Source organism: Seriola dumerili, unplaced genomic scaffold (genome assembly GCF_002260705.1).
Source record: "Seriola dumerili isolate Sdu_G_001 unplaced genomic scaffold, Sdu_1.0 BDQW01000468.1, whole genome shotgun sequence".
Classification (NCBI taxonomy): Eukaryota; Metazoa; Chordata; class Actinopteri; order Carangiformes; family Carangidae; genus Seriola; species Seriola dumerili.
Genome location: NW_019174723.1, coordinates 5,021,085 through 5,036,585, shown reverse-complemented (window position 1 = coordinate 5,036,585; position 15,501 = coordinate 5,021,085). Strand labels below are relative to the sequence as shown.

Genomic DNA, 15,501 nt, shown 5'->3' with positions numbered 1-15,501 from the left:
GTTGTTTGCTTGTCCCTGAGGCTGAGCTCCTCCTCAGTGAAGGGTAATCCCAGCTTAACTTCATCTTTTTGTTTCCTGAACGGTGCACGGACAATGTTTTAGGCTCACTGACTGATGACCATTGTTTGAGAAGTTGTCTAAAAAGGAAGACAAAGACTCAAATGTTTCTCTAGAAACCTAACTGATCATTTCTTTAGAATTCATAGACCTTTATCTCAAAATGCTCACAGACTCTTAATTTGACAAGTTCGATTTCATTTTCTCCTCAAACATGGAGAATGTGTCCCTCCCCGGCGGTGAACCGCCAGTCTGCAACGACTCTGTTGACTTCTACTCCCTCACGTTGGGGAACCGCACTGACCTGAACTGTACTCCTCCCTCTGAGTTTTACTTCTACGCTGACCTTTACGTCATTTTGCCTGTCATCTACTCTGTCATCTGCGCGGTGGGACTGACGGGCAACACGGCTGTCATCTATGTGATCCTCAAAGCCCCGAAGATGAAAACAGTCACCAATATGTTCATCCTGAACTTGGCCATTGCGGACGATTTGTTCACTCTGGTGTTGCCTATCAACATAGCTGAACACTTGTTGCACTACTGGCCTTTCGGCGAGGTTTTGTGCAAAGTCATCCTCAGCATAGACCACTACAACATCTTCTCCAGTATCTATTTTCTGACAGTTATGAGCATTGACCGTTACCTGGTTGTGCTGGCCACAGTGAGGTCCAAGCGCATGCCTTACCGCACCTACCGAGCAGCCAAAATCATCTCATTATGTGTCTGGATCCTTGTTATCCTCATCGTTATGCCTTTTACTGTTTTCGCCGGCGTCTTTGTCAACCCAAACGATGGGAGGAAGAGCTGCGTGCTCAGCTTCCCCAGCCCTGAAAGTTTGTGGTTCAAGGCAAGCCGGATCTACACGCTCATCATGGGCTTCGCCATCCCGGTCTCGACCATCTGCATCTTATACACAATGATGCTTTACAAGCTGAGGAACATGAGGCTCAACAGCAACGCCAAGGCGCTGGATAAGGCCAAGAAGAAAGTCACCATCATGGTGTTCATCGTCTTGGCCGTCTGCTTGTTCTGCTGGACCCCATTCCACCTCAGCACCATCGTGGCTCTGACGACGGACCTTAGGACCACGCCACTGCTGATTGGGATCTCCTACTTCATAACCAGCCTGAGCTACGCCAACTCCTGCCTCAACCCGTTCCTCTACGCCTTCCTGGACGACAGCTTCAGGAAAGCCTTCAAGAAGATGTTGGAATGTAGACCGGCCTGAATGAGCAACAGTATGACAAATAAAACCAGAGCACGGACTGTGAGCTGAAAAACTGACTTAACTTTAGATTCAAATCTGGATTTTCAATGTTATATGATGCAGATTTGATTGTTTCGGTTGTTAAAGCTGCACTAGGCAACTGTACACATGATAGCAACAGGTAGCTAAAATAAAGCTATCTTCAAAGTTCTAGCTATAAGCTCTACATAACATTCTTAAATCCGGCTATAAATGCTTTTATTCTGCAGTAAACCAAAAGGCGAGAGATGAAACACATCAGAACATCAATAAGTCTAACTTCATCAACACAGAGGTCTGTTTTAGTGTCACACTTGAGTTTAAATAGTCACTTCCTGTCAGCCGAGTAGATCTCCTGCTAGCAAAAGTCAATCTGACCAAGCAGAGGTAAATTGAAGCTGCTCTTTTATTAGAGGCAGGAAATTTTTTCTTTGTCACAGCTGGACAACAATTTGCCTAATGCAGCTTTTTATGGCTCTGAGAGAACAGGGACTATTGTGAGTTGTCAGAAACAGCGATAGGGAACTTACAATAGGGAACTAGGATGGCTGACATAAGGGACAATGATGACATTAAAAAAACAAAAAGATAGTTATAATTGTCAGCAGCACTGCCCATCATCATTGTGTCTGAAGAACTGGCTATTAAATCTGGTTGTTTTACAGATTAAGACCGTAATTAATTAACATGTCAATGTTAAAATGAAGGTAATACATCCAACTATGAGTCGGCGAGACAGGATGGGTCATTGCAAACAGTGGTGACCTTCACTGGACTCTGACAGAACTGAGAAGACAGAGGAACAGTATGAGGGCTGAACATCTGGCATGTGGAGGAAATGCAGGTCCACACTGATTTGCATGCTGTCAATCAAATCCGCATCATGAGAATAGTCAGGGTTGGAGGGCAACAGGATGCATGTCGGGATTACAGGTGTTTCTTATGCTTAACAATGAACGAATTACAACCAAACACTGGAGGGAACAAAAGCTGGCAAGATTACATAAGAAATATGTGTGTGGTCATGTATGCAAACACTTAATCTGCCTTTAAAACATGTTGTGTTTTGAACAGAGTTGCACCAGATGATGCACTCTGTGGATTACCTGAAATATTCGAGTTCTGATTTTCAGGTAAACAAAAAAAGTCACAGAGATATTTTTGCAAACAATGAGAAAGTTTGAAGAGAGACTCTTTAAATGATGGCATGTTTGGATGAAGAATGACATCCTAGTGCACATCACTTTTCCAGAATGTCTTTGTACCACATAAGAAATGGAAAAAGGAACCTTACCAACCCTGACAACAGTACTGTAGGCCTGATATGAGACAGGCATGGGACAGGAGGGCTATGTAAAATGTAATCTGTGTGTCTTACTCTCATTATTACTGATGTTATTATTATTATATATTTTTTGTGAGCTTTTGTCACCCCCTGTTGGCGACAGGGCAGAGTTACCTGAAAATGCAGCCAGAGCCATTCACAGACTGACTGAGGGAAGTTACCTGTGACATTTACATGTATAAAGACTATTTAATGATAATTACCCCTTTTTAACTTCCTGGATATTCAGGATCTTTTGGTCCCTCACTTATGTACTCACCTCAAATTCATTGTCAGCTGAAATATTTTTAAGAACATCTACAATCCAATGATATTTCACAGTCGCACAGTTCATATAATCATGAAAACATCGAACACATGATGCATTTGAGGCTTCACTGCGTGTAATCACAGAATCAATCACAATCCTATGTTATATTAAAAAAAAAAAAAAACACTTGCAAAGATAACTATTTTTGAATGTCCTCTGTAAGAATTTAATGGTAATGATTTGGTAAGATGAAAACTAAATTTGGTAGATTTGTAAGACTTTGGTGTTTTGACTTCTTCCTGAAAGCAGAACACAAAACGACGTCATGCTCAAATTTGCAAAAGGAGTTAGAAAAAACCTTTAAATACTTGGGTGGTGAGACCTCTGAGGGATAAAACAAGGTTCTGGACGAGCAAAGTTTGAGAATACTGGTCCAACAATTATGTTAGAAGACTATAAAACAACATTATTAGACTCATTTATCCAGAATTTAACTGATATAACTGGCTATATTTGGTATCTTTGAGATTTAAAAATAAAGTTCTGAAGCCTGACTGAAAAAAACATGAGTTTGTAAAGAAGGTTCAACAGTCCAGTCAAGTTCAAGAGGTTAAAGAAAAAAGTCATCTTTTGCACATATTCATCTTCTGTTGCAAGCGTGTCTTCAGTGTTGTATGTAATGTTGGATATTACAGTGTAACAAAACACAGGATATGCCATTGAATGTTTTTGACACAATGTTCTTTAAAATGTTGTCAATTATGGCACACAATGCAAATGTTCAACCTTTGTTGATGATGAAATGAGGAAACACTTCCTGTTATAGATGACATCAGCTTGCATCAGTGATTTTAGCTTCAGCTTCTACAAAGGCTTCGTGTGTATGGCTCTGACTGCAACAACTGACACTCTTCTAAATGTCCTGCTGTAAATAGTTCAACTCTTTTGCCATTTAACTGTACAGGGGAATGTATAGTCATGGCGATGTATAGTCAAATATGCTTCATAATTAAAACTTGTGTCACGCAAATGAGAAATTATGATAAATTTGAGTTGATGATAATGAATCATTGTCTTTTATTCAGTACTGTAATATAATTAAGAATCATGACATTAGTTAAATGATGAATACAAGTTTATTTTCCCACTAGAATTCATGTATTTTTGATATTTTAGAATCAAAGTTGCTTTATTTGACAGATACAATAAATGTGCAGAAATCTTTTTTCATGTTTCCCTTCTAGATTTTTACAGCGCTGATGCACATTGCAAAAAAACATCACATGCAAGTGAAGGTGTGTTATTGTTCTTATCAGTATCATCAGTGGTTCGGGTTTGTGTCAGGGTCGATGGAGAGGTTCTTTAGCTGACAGCTGATGTAGCTGACCATGTAAAGAGCAGCATGATGGATTAGTGGTTAGAGCATCTTGTCAGCAAAAGGTCACAGATTTAATCTCAACAACAGCCTGTTGTGTCCATGATGTACTGCTGAGCTGTCCACTGGCTGTAAATGCACCGGGGAGATGATCCATGAGTGGCTGGTAATAATAATAACCTGTATTTGTACAGCATCAGTGTTACTGCAAAGGTGATATGGATACACCCTAAAAGTGTTTTAGTGAGGTGTTGGGTCACCATGAGCCACCACAGCTTCAGTGAAAACCTGAGAGATCACAGCAGTCTGTCCACAGACAGACATATCAACACCTGCCAGAGAACTCAAAACCACCTCTGTGTTAGTTCCTGCGACAGTTGGTATCTCCAGGACCAGAATATGCTGACATTATGTCATTATGCTGATATCACACACACACACACACACACACACTGAAAACAATAGAATAGAGTAATCTAATCTCTGCATTAATCTGTATTTTCTTATCGAAATTGATTCAGATGTCAATTAATGTAAACTAGAATTTCCGCCTCTCAGTTGTAAGCCTCAACCACTCAGACTAGTTCCAAGTTACATCCTGTTTACATTCTGGTTTATCCAGAATCATATAAAATATTAACCATATGTGTGTAATTTTGTCATAATTGCTGTGTGGAGTTTTTGTGAGGTCACTGTGACCTTGACCTTTGACCACCAGTTGATCCGATCAGTTCATCCTTGAGTCCAAGTGAACGATTGTAACACATTTGAAGAAATTCCCTCAAGGCAATACTGAGATATCCCATTCACAAGGCCAAAACCATGTTTTGTGAGGTCACTGTGACCTTGACCTTTGACCCTTGACTACCAAAATCTAATCAGTTTATCCTTGAGTTCAAATGAATGTCTGTGCCACATTTGAAGAAATTCCCTCAAGGCCTTAGTGAAATATCGTGTTCACAAGAATGGTACGGACAGATGGATGGACAACCCAAACACATAATAAAGAGTGAGCAGGAAATGTAACCTCGCTACTACCTGGCAAAATGTACAGGATCAAACAACAGACGTACAAAGAAGAAAGTGGAATATTTAGTTACTAAAATTGCAAAAACAGTTGGTGGAGACCAACCCAGAAATGAAAGGACAAGGAGAAGAGGATGATGCTGAGAATATTCCATATTATTCTTATGATCAACGGATCAACTGAAAACACCAAAATCAATGAATTCATCCCATTAACAATTATTGCCTATGTAGACAAAGCCTTGTTGAAGCATATTCCTATGTATGGAGCTCATTTGTTGTTCAAAAACTGTTCAGTGAGCCACACTGTTGCACCGGGTCACATGTTCCTTCATCACCTTGAACACACACTTTTGACTCAATCTCACACACACCATCCCGCTGCTGGAAAACACTCACTAGAGCAACAAATGTGGATTAAATGCACTTTTTCCTCCTGTCTAAAGAAAGTTTGCTAAAAACTACAGTGTTTCAGGAAATCACTGAGCCCTACTGAAACATGAAACTGTAGATTTGTGACCCATTTTAAAAGATTACATTTTCTGTAAACTGTTAAATCTTTCTCTCATGCACATCGTTATTTCTACTTTCTCTGTCTTAATCTCTTCCTTCATTTTATTTGTCTCAGTTTCAGTCTCTTTCAGTGTTTTGTAAACAGTATTACTCCACTGTTTCCACTTTAAACAATATTGCAGAAAGTCAGACATTCTGATTAGGGATAAAAAATACTTTATTTACTTTTCAAAAATTTCTTTTCAATTTTCAGACAAACTTCATCTTAGCTGAGGTGAAACTCCTCTTTCAGTTTTCAAGACATATTGAGGTATGATCTCTGTTAATGAAGTCACTAAACATGTTGTGAATGAGGAACCAGTTAGATGTGTGTGTCTGTGTGTTTGTCTGGAAGAATAATGGACCAGCGCCTCCAAGTGGTCAGTTTGACCATGAGCCGCTCATTACAGTGTTTGTGATGATGCATTTTTGCTACTAGAGGGCAGTGTTAGTCCATGTAGATCCACCTATTCTCTCCCTCCCTCTGTGTGTGTGTGTGTGTGTGTGTGTGTGTGTGTGTGTGTGTGTGTGTGTGTGTGTGAGAGAGACACTTGTTTCCACTTTCACATTTGAAATTGTTACAAGAATGGTATTGATACAAGAATATTTTATAAAAAAATGTGGAAACAAGTGAAAATTTAATTGGGAACTTGAATATAACTTTTTTGATAATAAAAAAGACATGCAGTAAATAATGGATGATACCTTTTCTATTGCTTCACATTCTGCATGATTTTAATGGAAATGTATGATACAGTGGATGAGTCACATTTGAGGGAACTGTGGCTCTATAGGAGTATTTCAATGATTACACTGTGTTTTATCCTTTACAGAATACAGCTAAATGGAGAAGCCCCACTGTAGATGGCAGTGTGGAGCTGAGGATGGGATGCGTGCATGAATGTGTGATCATACAGTTTTACCTGCAGGGAAAGTGTGTTCTCTCTCCATCTCTCCATCTCTCTCTCCATCTCTCTCTCTCTCTCTCTCATGCACATGCATGTACACTCCACCACAAACATCAGCCTCACCTTTCTCTTGAACTGCATTCAAATGAAATCGTTACAATTACCAGTCACATTTTGCAGAACATGTCACCCTAGACTCGTTGCCTTATTCAAAAGGTTACTCTCCCACAGTGTCTTTGCGTTGCGGCTCAAGTATGATTACAGCTAAGGAAAGATGAAGGTTAAGGTCTATAGCTATGGAGGCAGCTTCCTGAAGCTGATGTTGGATGGATAAATCTCAGAGCCTTACCAGACATGGTACCTGAGGAAAGTTAAGCATTAAATCAAAAGGTTTTCTCTTCTCTACGGTGGCTAATGCAGTACATCTCATACACACTAGGCAGAGCTTTCCTACAGTCGGAGCCTGATTAGTGTCTTCTTATTGTGTTTTCATGCTGGTTTGGTGACAGTGGGATGCCAAAGCAGTGGTCTCCAGCAAGATAGAAAAAGCTACTCAAATAACTGCAACAACATTTTCCTGGTACATCCCAGCCGCCATGTGACTGACCTTCATAGTTGAATTGTGGTTGAAATAATGTCAGTTGTTGTTTATGAGGAATATAAAATATGTAAAAAATATTGTAAGCGATATGACTAAAACCTCAAAATACCCAATGCCAATGCCTGGCTAGTTAAATGCTAACGCCACAGTTTGCTAAATTAGCCAGTTAACGTAGCGGTCAGGGAACAAAGATGTTTCAACACTGTTGCTCAGTTTTGGTGCTTTAATATCAGCTTATGCTTTTGGAGTAGCAAGTGCACTTTCCATGGAGCCAAAGTGTATGTGTAATGCTGACTGCTAATTTAGCTGCTAATTTGCTCGAGGGATTTTTCAAGGGCTGCAGATTTAGCTGTAACAATAATTGTTTTCAGTTTTCAGCAGCCGACGTTTATGTGTAACCGTAGCTAGGCCGCTAAGTTACCTTAGCCACTAACATTAATATTTTTTCAGAGTTCTCAAATATGCCATAACAGCCCAGATGAGTTTGCCAGAGACAGTAAGTAGATGGCACACTTAGGGGGCTTGCAACTGGATAACCAGGAGTTTAGAGGGACTTACACATGAAACCATGAATTAAAAGTTAAACTCTAAATAAAACATGTTTCTTTGTTTAATAATACTTTTATTGTTATTATTAAACCGTTTTTGTAGGGAAAAAAAGAATGTTGCTAGACTAACATGATCAGATATTAAGCTAGCAGATAAAAACAAGCGGCAAAATGAGGCACAAATTTGTACAGTAGCTAGTGTTAGTGTTGTATTGTTTTGTATTGTTATGTTTTGACATGGACATGCGATCATGACCTTTCCCACTTAGGAGACAGGAAGTGTACACCATTTCATTCATACACACATTGGCGCTGCTTGTAATTCGTCTTTTGTTAGAGTATCTTTGCTTACCCTTAGCTCTTTCTAAGTCAAACAACGGTGTAAGAGATAATGTAAGTGCTGCTCAAAAGAAAATGAAGGGCTGGTATAGCAGGAAAGCCAAGAGCCCAATTTTCCCCCCAGGTGATAAAGTATTGGTTCTATTGCTAATCCCTGATCCATTTTTGCAGCACTCAGATTACCTCTTGCTAAATCACAAGCACGATGCATTTTAAAATGAAAACCACACACATAATCCAGTAAATTCTGAGGTTTAGCTTCACTCAGCCATTTCTCTCTAAACACATTCAATGGGTCGCTCATAGAATGAGCAAAGACAAGTTCAGACAGACTCCCAAGGATTCATGTAAACCACTCTCATTGCAAACAATGTAAAATGCACTCAATCATCTTGGTCTTTTTAAAATTCCAAGCAGTATACACATAGCATTGATTAAAGTGTTTGATGGAATTGTCCAAGTGTGCTCTGAGACTCAGAATGGTATGCACTCAAATGAACATGATCAATTGCAAGCTGCTTGAGAGCCGGAGCAAAGACCTGTGACATAGAGATTGTGCCTTGGTCAGTTTAGAGCCTGAGGTTCCCCAAGAACGGAAAAAAACTTGAGTAAAGCTTTCACCACAGCTGATACAGATATCTTACACAGTGGGATAGCTTCAAGACATTGTGTTGTTGTGCACTTGTAGTTAGGAGAAACTTATTACCAGACACGTTACATGGGAGTGGGCCAACATATAGCCTAACTCACTTCTGGTTTGGCTTACCAGCAACCTACAGTACTGCACCACATGCTTTTTCAGACCATCCGATCATAGGTCGTATTTACACCAAAATGACCAGCGAGCTGATGATGGTGGGCCAAACTCAGGATGTCACAGTGATATTTTAACAAAACCACAACCTGCGGCACCACACTCCAATCACTCTCTGCTGACACATAAAATGGTATCCATTTATGCATGAGCACCCCATCACGTCATTTTCAGCAATTTCTGTAAACACCACTAATGGTTTATAGCTGCGTGATTTGATTACAAAGCCACCCACATTTTGAACGCTGAGCATTCATTAGTTTATGAGATTAGTATTATGGGATTGAAGCTTTATTAGAGAGGGCACACAGCAGAGGGGGGCAGAAGGGAGAGAGAAAACAACAACACAACATGCAGTCAGGATTGACCGAAGTTCACAGCCTTTTCTCCTGGGACTCTGACGTTCACCTTCCTGACCTTCACTAGTGATGTCTCCCTCAGATTGTATTGAATGACGTTTGCTTATTTGGTTTCACAGTGATCTAAACTCTGAATCGTTGTTCTACTAAATGTGACCTGAAACTGTTTGTCAGGGGAGACTTTGAGTGGTTGCCAAAGGAGCTGAAATTAAAAAAAAAAAAAAATCCCCTCTAATGCATACAATTTTAAAACCTTGCTGTGAAAATCAATCCCTCATCCAATCTCTAAGCTTCCACAGTTTCACCACTGTATCTTAACTTTTGTATCAATATTACAGCTCCAACCTATCAACCCATTTGTATCAATGAGCCCTGAAATGTTTTGAAGTACATTGCAAAAGTAACCAATCCAATTTCCAATGCAGTTTCAGCATATATCAGTATCTCACACAGTGATGCATATTTTTTTGAAAGTATTTGAAACAAGCGCTGCACAGTGAACCAAAATATATAATCTTGTTTTAAAGTAGGTCTTGGGCTGAATAAGACCCATTATATTCAGGCAGGTGTTTGTTTCTAGATGATCAAGCAGCATTTTTTAGCACCAAGGTGGTGCAGAGGGAAAAGCAGTACCCAACACCACATGGAGTAGCATTTCAAGTCTGTGAGAACTTTCAAAGTCTATCAAATGTATCACCTAATTGCCATTGAATTTTGTACAGATATTCATGGTCCCCAGAGGATGAACCCAAATGACTTTTGTCATCACCTGACTTTATGTCGGTTGACATTTGTGGTTCTTGGTGAAATATCGTAAAGGATCGATTGCTGTGAAATTTGTGACAGATATTCAAGATCCCTGGAGAATAAATTCAAGCCACTTTGATGATCCTCTGACTTTTTCAGTATGAATACTAACTTTGAAAAAAAACGTAATGACACGTAAGCATGCTGTGCCTAAGTAGGCTACAGACTTACAGAGCAGTTAGCATGAGTGTACAGTCTTAGTTTATGACACATTGTCTATCGATAATATTTCTCTCTGATGCCTTCCTCTTATTCATCCATTCATCCATCCATCCATCCACCCCCTGTTGATCAGTATTCATACAGTGTAGTGAAGTCTCCTCACTAGAAGCAGAGATTTGCTAGAGGTGACATCTGAAAAGGTCCTGGGAGACTGGAATCAACAATTGGGATATGGGATAGAGGGAAAGAGTGAGAGATGGAAGGAGGCATAAAATGAGGGAGGTACAAATAGAAAGAGTGGGAAAGGGGAGGGGAGAAAAAAAGGTGAGGGAAGGGACAGAAAAAGAGGAAGGGTGAAAGACCACAAAGATGAAACAGGTCAGAGAGGCTTTAACTGCATGCAACATTTACACAGCAGGTAGAGAAAATAAGACAGAGACCACAGGTTCTACAAGAAACACCCAGACACTCAGAGAAAATAAATAAAGGTTGACATTGTTGAAGAGGATGATCATGGTCATGGTTGTTTTGTTACCTGAGGCTCCACAAGGATGATCTGGAGACCAAGAACACAATGTCATCTCTTAACACTGCAGGGCCATTTGATAGAAAACCATTAAGTTCTCAGAGGTTATGGTTGGCAAGGCCTTAACATCAATACAGAGTAAAAAAAAAAAAAAGCAAAAGCAGGATAGATAGATAAAACAGAGAGAGAGAGACAGAGAGAGAGAGATCCAGTCATATGACATGTTAGCAGGAGCAGCACTCTCTGTCCACCAATCTCTCCTTCTATCCATTTATTGCTGGTCAGTATTGTTGTAGTGTTGGACAGGTGACCAGTGTGCCCCACCATTACTCCCTCTGTTATAAACAAGAGGATCTGGATGAAGAAAATGACAATGGGAGGAGAAGCAAAAAGATTTGGTAAGAGAGGGTAACACTAGAGGTGAAGTTTAGGCAAGTTTATTTCAACAGTAAAGGCTTTTTGACAAATGGTCTTCATTTCATATCATCAGACAATTTACTGCCTTTACAGTTGGACATTAATTCTAGTTTCTGAATCATGCATCTTTTTTTTTTGCCTTTGCGTATAGCGTTTGAATTTTCTTTGTTTATGAAAAATGTAATAAGATACAGTACAAACAGTACTTTTACAATGCATAAAGAAACAAGATACTTTTAAAGACAAATAAAACATGTCACAATGCATTTTAAAATTAATTCAATAGATGAAAGAATAAAGGCTGGGTAGTGTTTCCCAATTCCCAAGGTTTTATTCCATTACATCCTGTATGTCATATGTCCAATATGTTTTTTTTCCAGGAAAAAAACAAATTAAAAAATATTTCTCTGAACAAGATCTGTACTTAAGAGCTGTCGCCATGATCTCTCGCAGAGCATCAGGAGAGCAGAAGTGCTGACTGACAGAGAGGTCAGAGGCTTTTAAAGCCCTGTGATCTCAGCAAATGTCATCTGGAGTCTATGAAATACATGTCATCCCTTTTGAGAACAGAGCCCTGTCTGCTGATCAGGAGGAGGAGGACAATATGATTGTTTTATAAGATTCTTTCTATGAATTCTTGTCATTTGTTCACACATTTTCCAGAACACCATTTCTGATGAAGTGGAAGCACTCGACTGGGAAGAGCTTCCTAATGTTGCTGTCCATGGTGCTGAAGCCCCTTGAGAACTACAACATTTTTTGGGGGAAATATAATGACTTCACTGAATTATATTCCTCACACACACATGCAACCTTTTAAAGTTTACTCAGGTGGTTATTCCCTTTCATATCATTTAGTCATCTAGTCTGAAGACTCAATAAAGAGCACTCAATAACCATACCCTTCCTATTGAGTGTATCCATAGTCAACATGTTCATCATGAAGCTGAATAATGTTGGCGTTTTCATATTTACATTACAGCTGGACATGTACCACAACAGCATGATGAAGAAGGTCCAGAATTATGTTTGGAAAGAGTTGCCAATAAATAAATATAAGAAGCCATGACTCTGGACTTTAATTTCAACACCTGATAAATCATTTTCTTTTCTTCTTGAGTTTAAAGGAATAGTGGAATATTTTGGAAAATATACACTTATTAAGTACTAATTACATCTTATTTAAATGAGAAGACTGATACTATTGTCATATTTGTCTGTTAAATATGAAGCTGCGGCAAGCAGCTGGTTAGCTTAGCTTAGCAAAAAGTTTAACAAGATTATCCCAAAACCTAGGTTTTATACCTAGTCCTATTTGAAAAAAAGTCTCTAAATCTAGTGACAAATGCATTAAGTTGGCAGGCTGTAAACGCCCCCTAATAGAAACTGTTTGCACCAATTCATTTTGAAAGAGCAAAAATAAGTGGGGAATGTCCAACTCAGACATGTGGTGTTTGGCTGACTAATGGTGAAATTATGATCACTCACTCACTCACTCTCTCAGTCAATCAGGCTATCAGCGACATTCATGATTATAGGGCTGGCCCCACTGTCGCACTCCAGCCAAAAGCCAAAAGATTTACCCACTAAAAGTCAAGGATGATGTTGAACATGAGTAGGAGGAAGAGGCAATCTCTCTCCTTCTATTCATCTTGACGATAAATCAGCACACATTAACGCAGACAGAGAAAGGACCTTGACTTTAATGCACAGTAACCATTGACAAAAGCATGACAACGTGGCTCTTTTTTTCGTCAAACCACTCATACTCTGATCTTGTAGGAGGACAAGTGTACTATCAAGTTTCTATTAATTCTCCTAACCATCATTTGCTTTTTCTTTGTCTTTTTTCTTTGTGGCTGTACGGGGAGGCAGAAAATCAATACAGGAGACTCATGGAAAAAGATAGAGCCAAAGCACTGGACAAATAATTACTTTGTACAAAGCAGAGGAGGATGAAAAGCTGAGTGGAGAGGAGATAAACGATTTGTCCTGATCTTCACTTAATAATTGGTCTTTTTTTTTTCTTGAATATTCTTTTGTTTACTGTACCAGCTTGGAAGTTAATGAAAAGGTGTCCTGAAAAACAAAGCTTGTTTTGCAAGCTAGGCTTACTTGCTTTTGTACCGAGAATGAGATGAGAAGATTGAGACCATTCACATGTCTGTATGCTCAATATGAAGGTACCGCCTTATGCTAAGCTACCGACATAGCTTAGTATAAAGATGGGAAAGCCTGGGTCTGTCTGCAACACATCTGATGGTCACCAATGAATGCATTGCATCCTCTTTGTTTAAATTATACAAAAACCAAAGTGCGAGAAAAAACAATTTATCATTTTGCATGAGCTTTGGAAGTGATCTTTTATAGTGTTGAATTAATAGTGTTGAATTAAAAAGCTAATAATCATATTTCTTATAAAATTTTGAACTACACTTGAGCCTTTGAATTCATGATTAAATGTGTATCACACAATCCTGTGGTTGATCTGCTTTGCTTTCATACCACAATTAAACTGCACCAGCATTCACTTAGTCCTTACCAGACTTCCATTGACAGCTTTTACACCAGCCTAATTGAAACCAACTAACTTCTTCAGGACAGACTGGATGCTACAGTGACTCCGTATCAGAAAGTGTTGAGATGGTCTGGCTGGACTAGAGCTAGCTGGTTAGAATGCTAACTTCAGTAGAAGATAATAGGTGAGAGAATGAGCTTTTCACAACTGGAGACAGCTCTTGGTGAGTAAAGGAATTAAGTTTTATGCTGAACTCACATTTTTTGTAGACTGGTAAGCCTAGCTAATGCTAATGTTGGCTATGTAGCAATAGCAAAACTTAATAGCTCCTTTTATCCTCACAAAAATCAAACTGTGAAAATGAGAATTCACTATTATATGGAGATTTTTGTGTGCATAGCTAGCTGGCTACATAATGTAGATTTAAATTTATGGTAAAGACATGAGAACGACATTGACCTTCTAAACTAAGAATCGTCAAGAAGGTGAATGTCCTAAATGTTGAACTATTCCTTTAGCTTTCTGCCACTGTATCTAAAACATACAATGCTACTAGTATAGTAGTTTGACATGCTACATTAAAATTTTATTTTGTAGGTAAATTAAAGAATATGTTTTTCAGTAGTCCTCACTTCACAGTGTCATTATTTCATGTCGGGTTATTTAATATGTTGCCTTTTGTTGAATTATTTCAATGCTCTTTTAAATAGAATGAAAACATTCACATTTATTCCCACCTCCATGACATGAAATAGAAACTAGTTATGTTTGTAGTTTGGCGTCCAACTGACTGACCATGTCTCTTTGAGCCTGTGGCCATGCACGAACCATGGACAACAACATGACATCAAGGTTTTCATTAGGCGGGAGCTGACATGTGGGAGTTCTTTTGATCAGCTCTATGAAAAGTGCTGTCACTCCATTTGGGTTACAATCAGAACGAACGAGAGCTTTCAATTCAGCCCTGTGCAACGACATAGTTTTCATGCAGATATTCATCTTCTGTGGGCTCCAATTACCAGACACAAGGACAAAGCTGAGATGCACACATGCAAAAACGGACAAAGAAAAGTGCATGTACACATAAAATATGTAACAAAACCTCCACAAAGACTTACATAGTGAGAGACACAATCATACACACAGAAGGCCATATGTATAGTTCGAACATCCACTCATATATGAAGATGGTCTTTGAAGGTGGTTCATTATATTTGTACTTTTTAAAGAGATTAAATAATATAAAAAAGTAACACAAATGAAAATAGTATCATACAATCTCAGCTGAAATCTTTGAGGGACTCTGATCTGCAGCATCATTAGCAGAGCTGCTCAGTTTCCTCTCATTTCTTCCCATCACTTTGTATTAATGTAAAAAAATAAATAAATTCAGTCGTTTTCACCACTGGTCACTGCATTTTGCTTAGATGAGATTAGATGCTCTATTTTTATGATGTAAGGCACAGAAATTCAGCTAATCATCAGAGGTAACATATCTGAGTTTCTATTATGAATAAAGCACTTCAAATACACTGCTAACAGTAGATTGTTCTTTTGAAAATCTTTATGAATTCATGCAGAATTTTGTTTGTCAAATGAGCAAAACAATTACCATCGGGAGATATTTACTACTCTAGTGCCATAAATA

At 38.8% G+C, this 15,501-nt stretch overlaps 1 protein-coding gene across 1 annotated transcript; it reads left to right on the top strand.

Moving 5' to 3' along the window:
• The first annotated feature begins 271 nt into the window (after positions 1 to 271).
• LOC111235103 (neuropeptides B/W receptor type 2-like) lies at positions 272 to 1,318 on the top strand. The gene has a single exon (XM_022763430.1). It carries the CDS (start codon positions 272 to 274, stop codon positions 1,286 to 1,288), a length of 1,017 nt encoding a protein of 338 aa, XP_022619151.1. The 3' UTR covers positions 1,289 to 1,318.
• Positions 1,319 to 15,501: the final 14,183 nt, after the last annotated feature.

What these genes read in the sequence shown, in the direction of transcription:
- LOC111235103 (XM_022763430.1), top strand. Translation starts at nt 272, where the DNA reads ATGGAGAATGTGTCCCTCCCCGGCGGTGAACCGCCAGTCTGCAACGAC.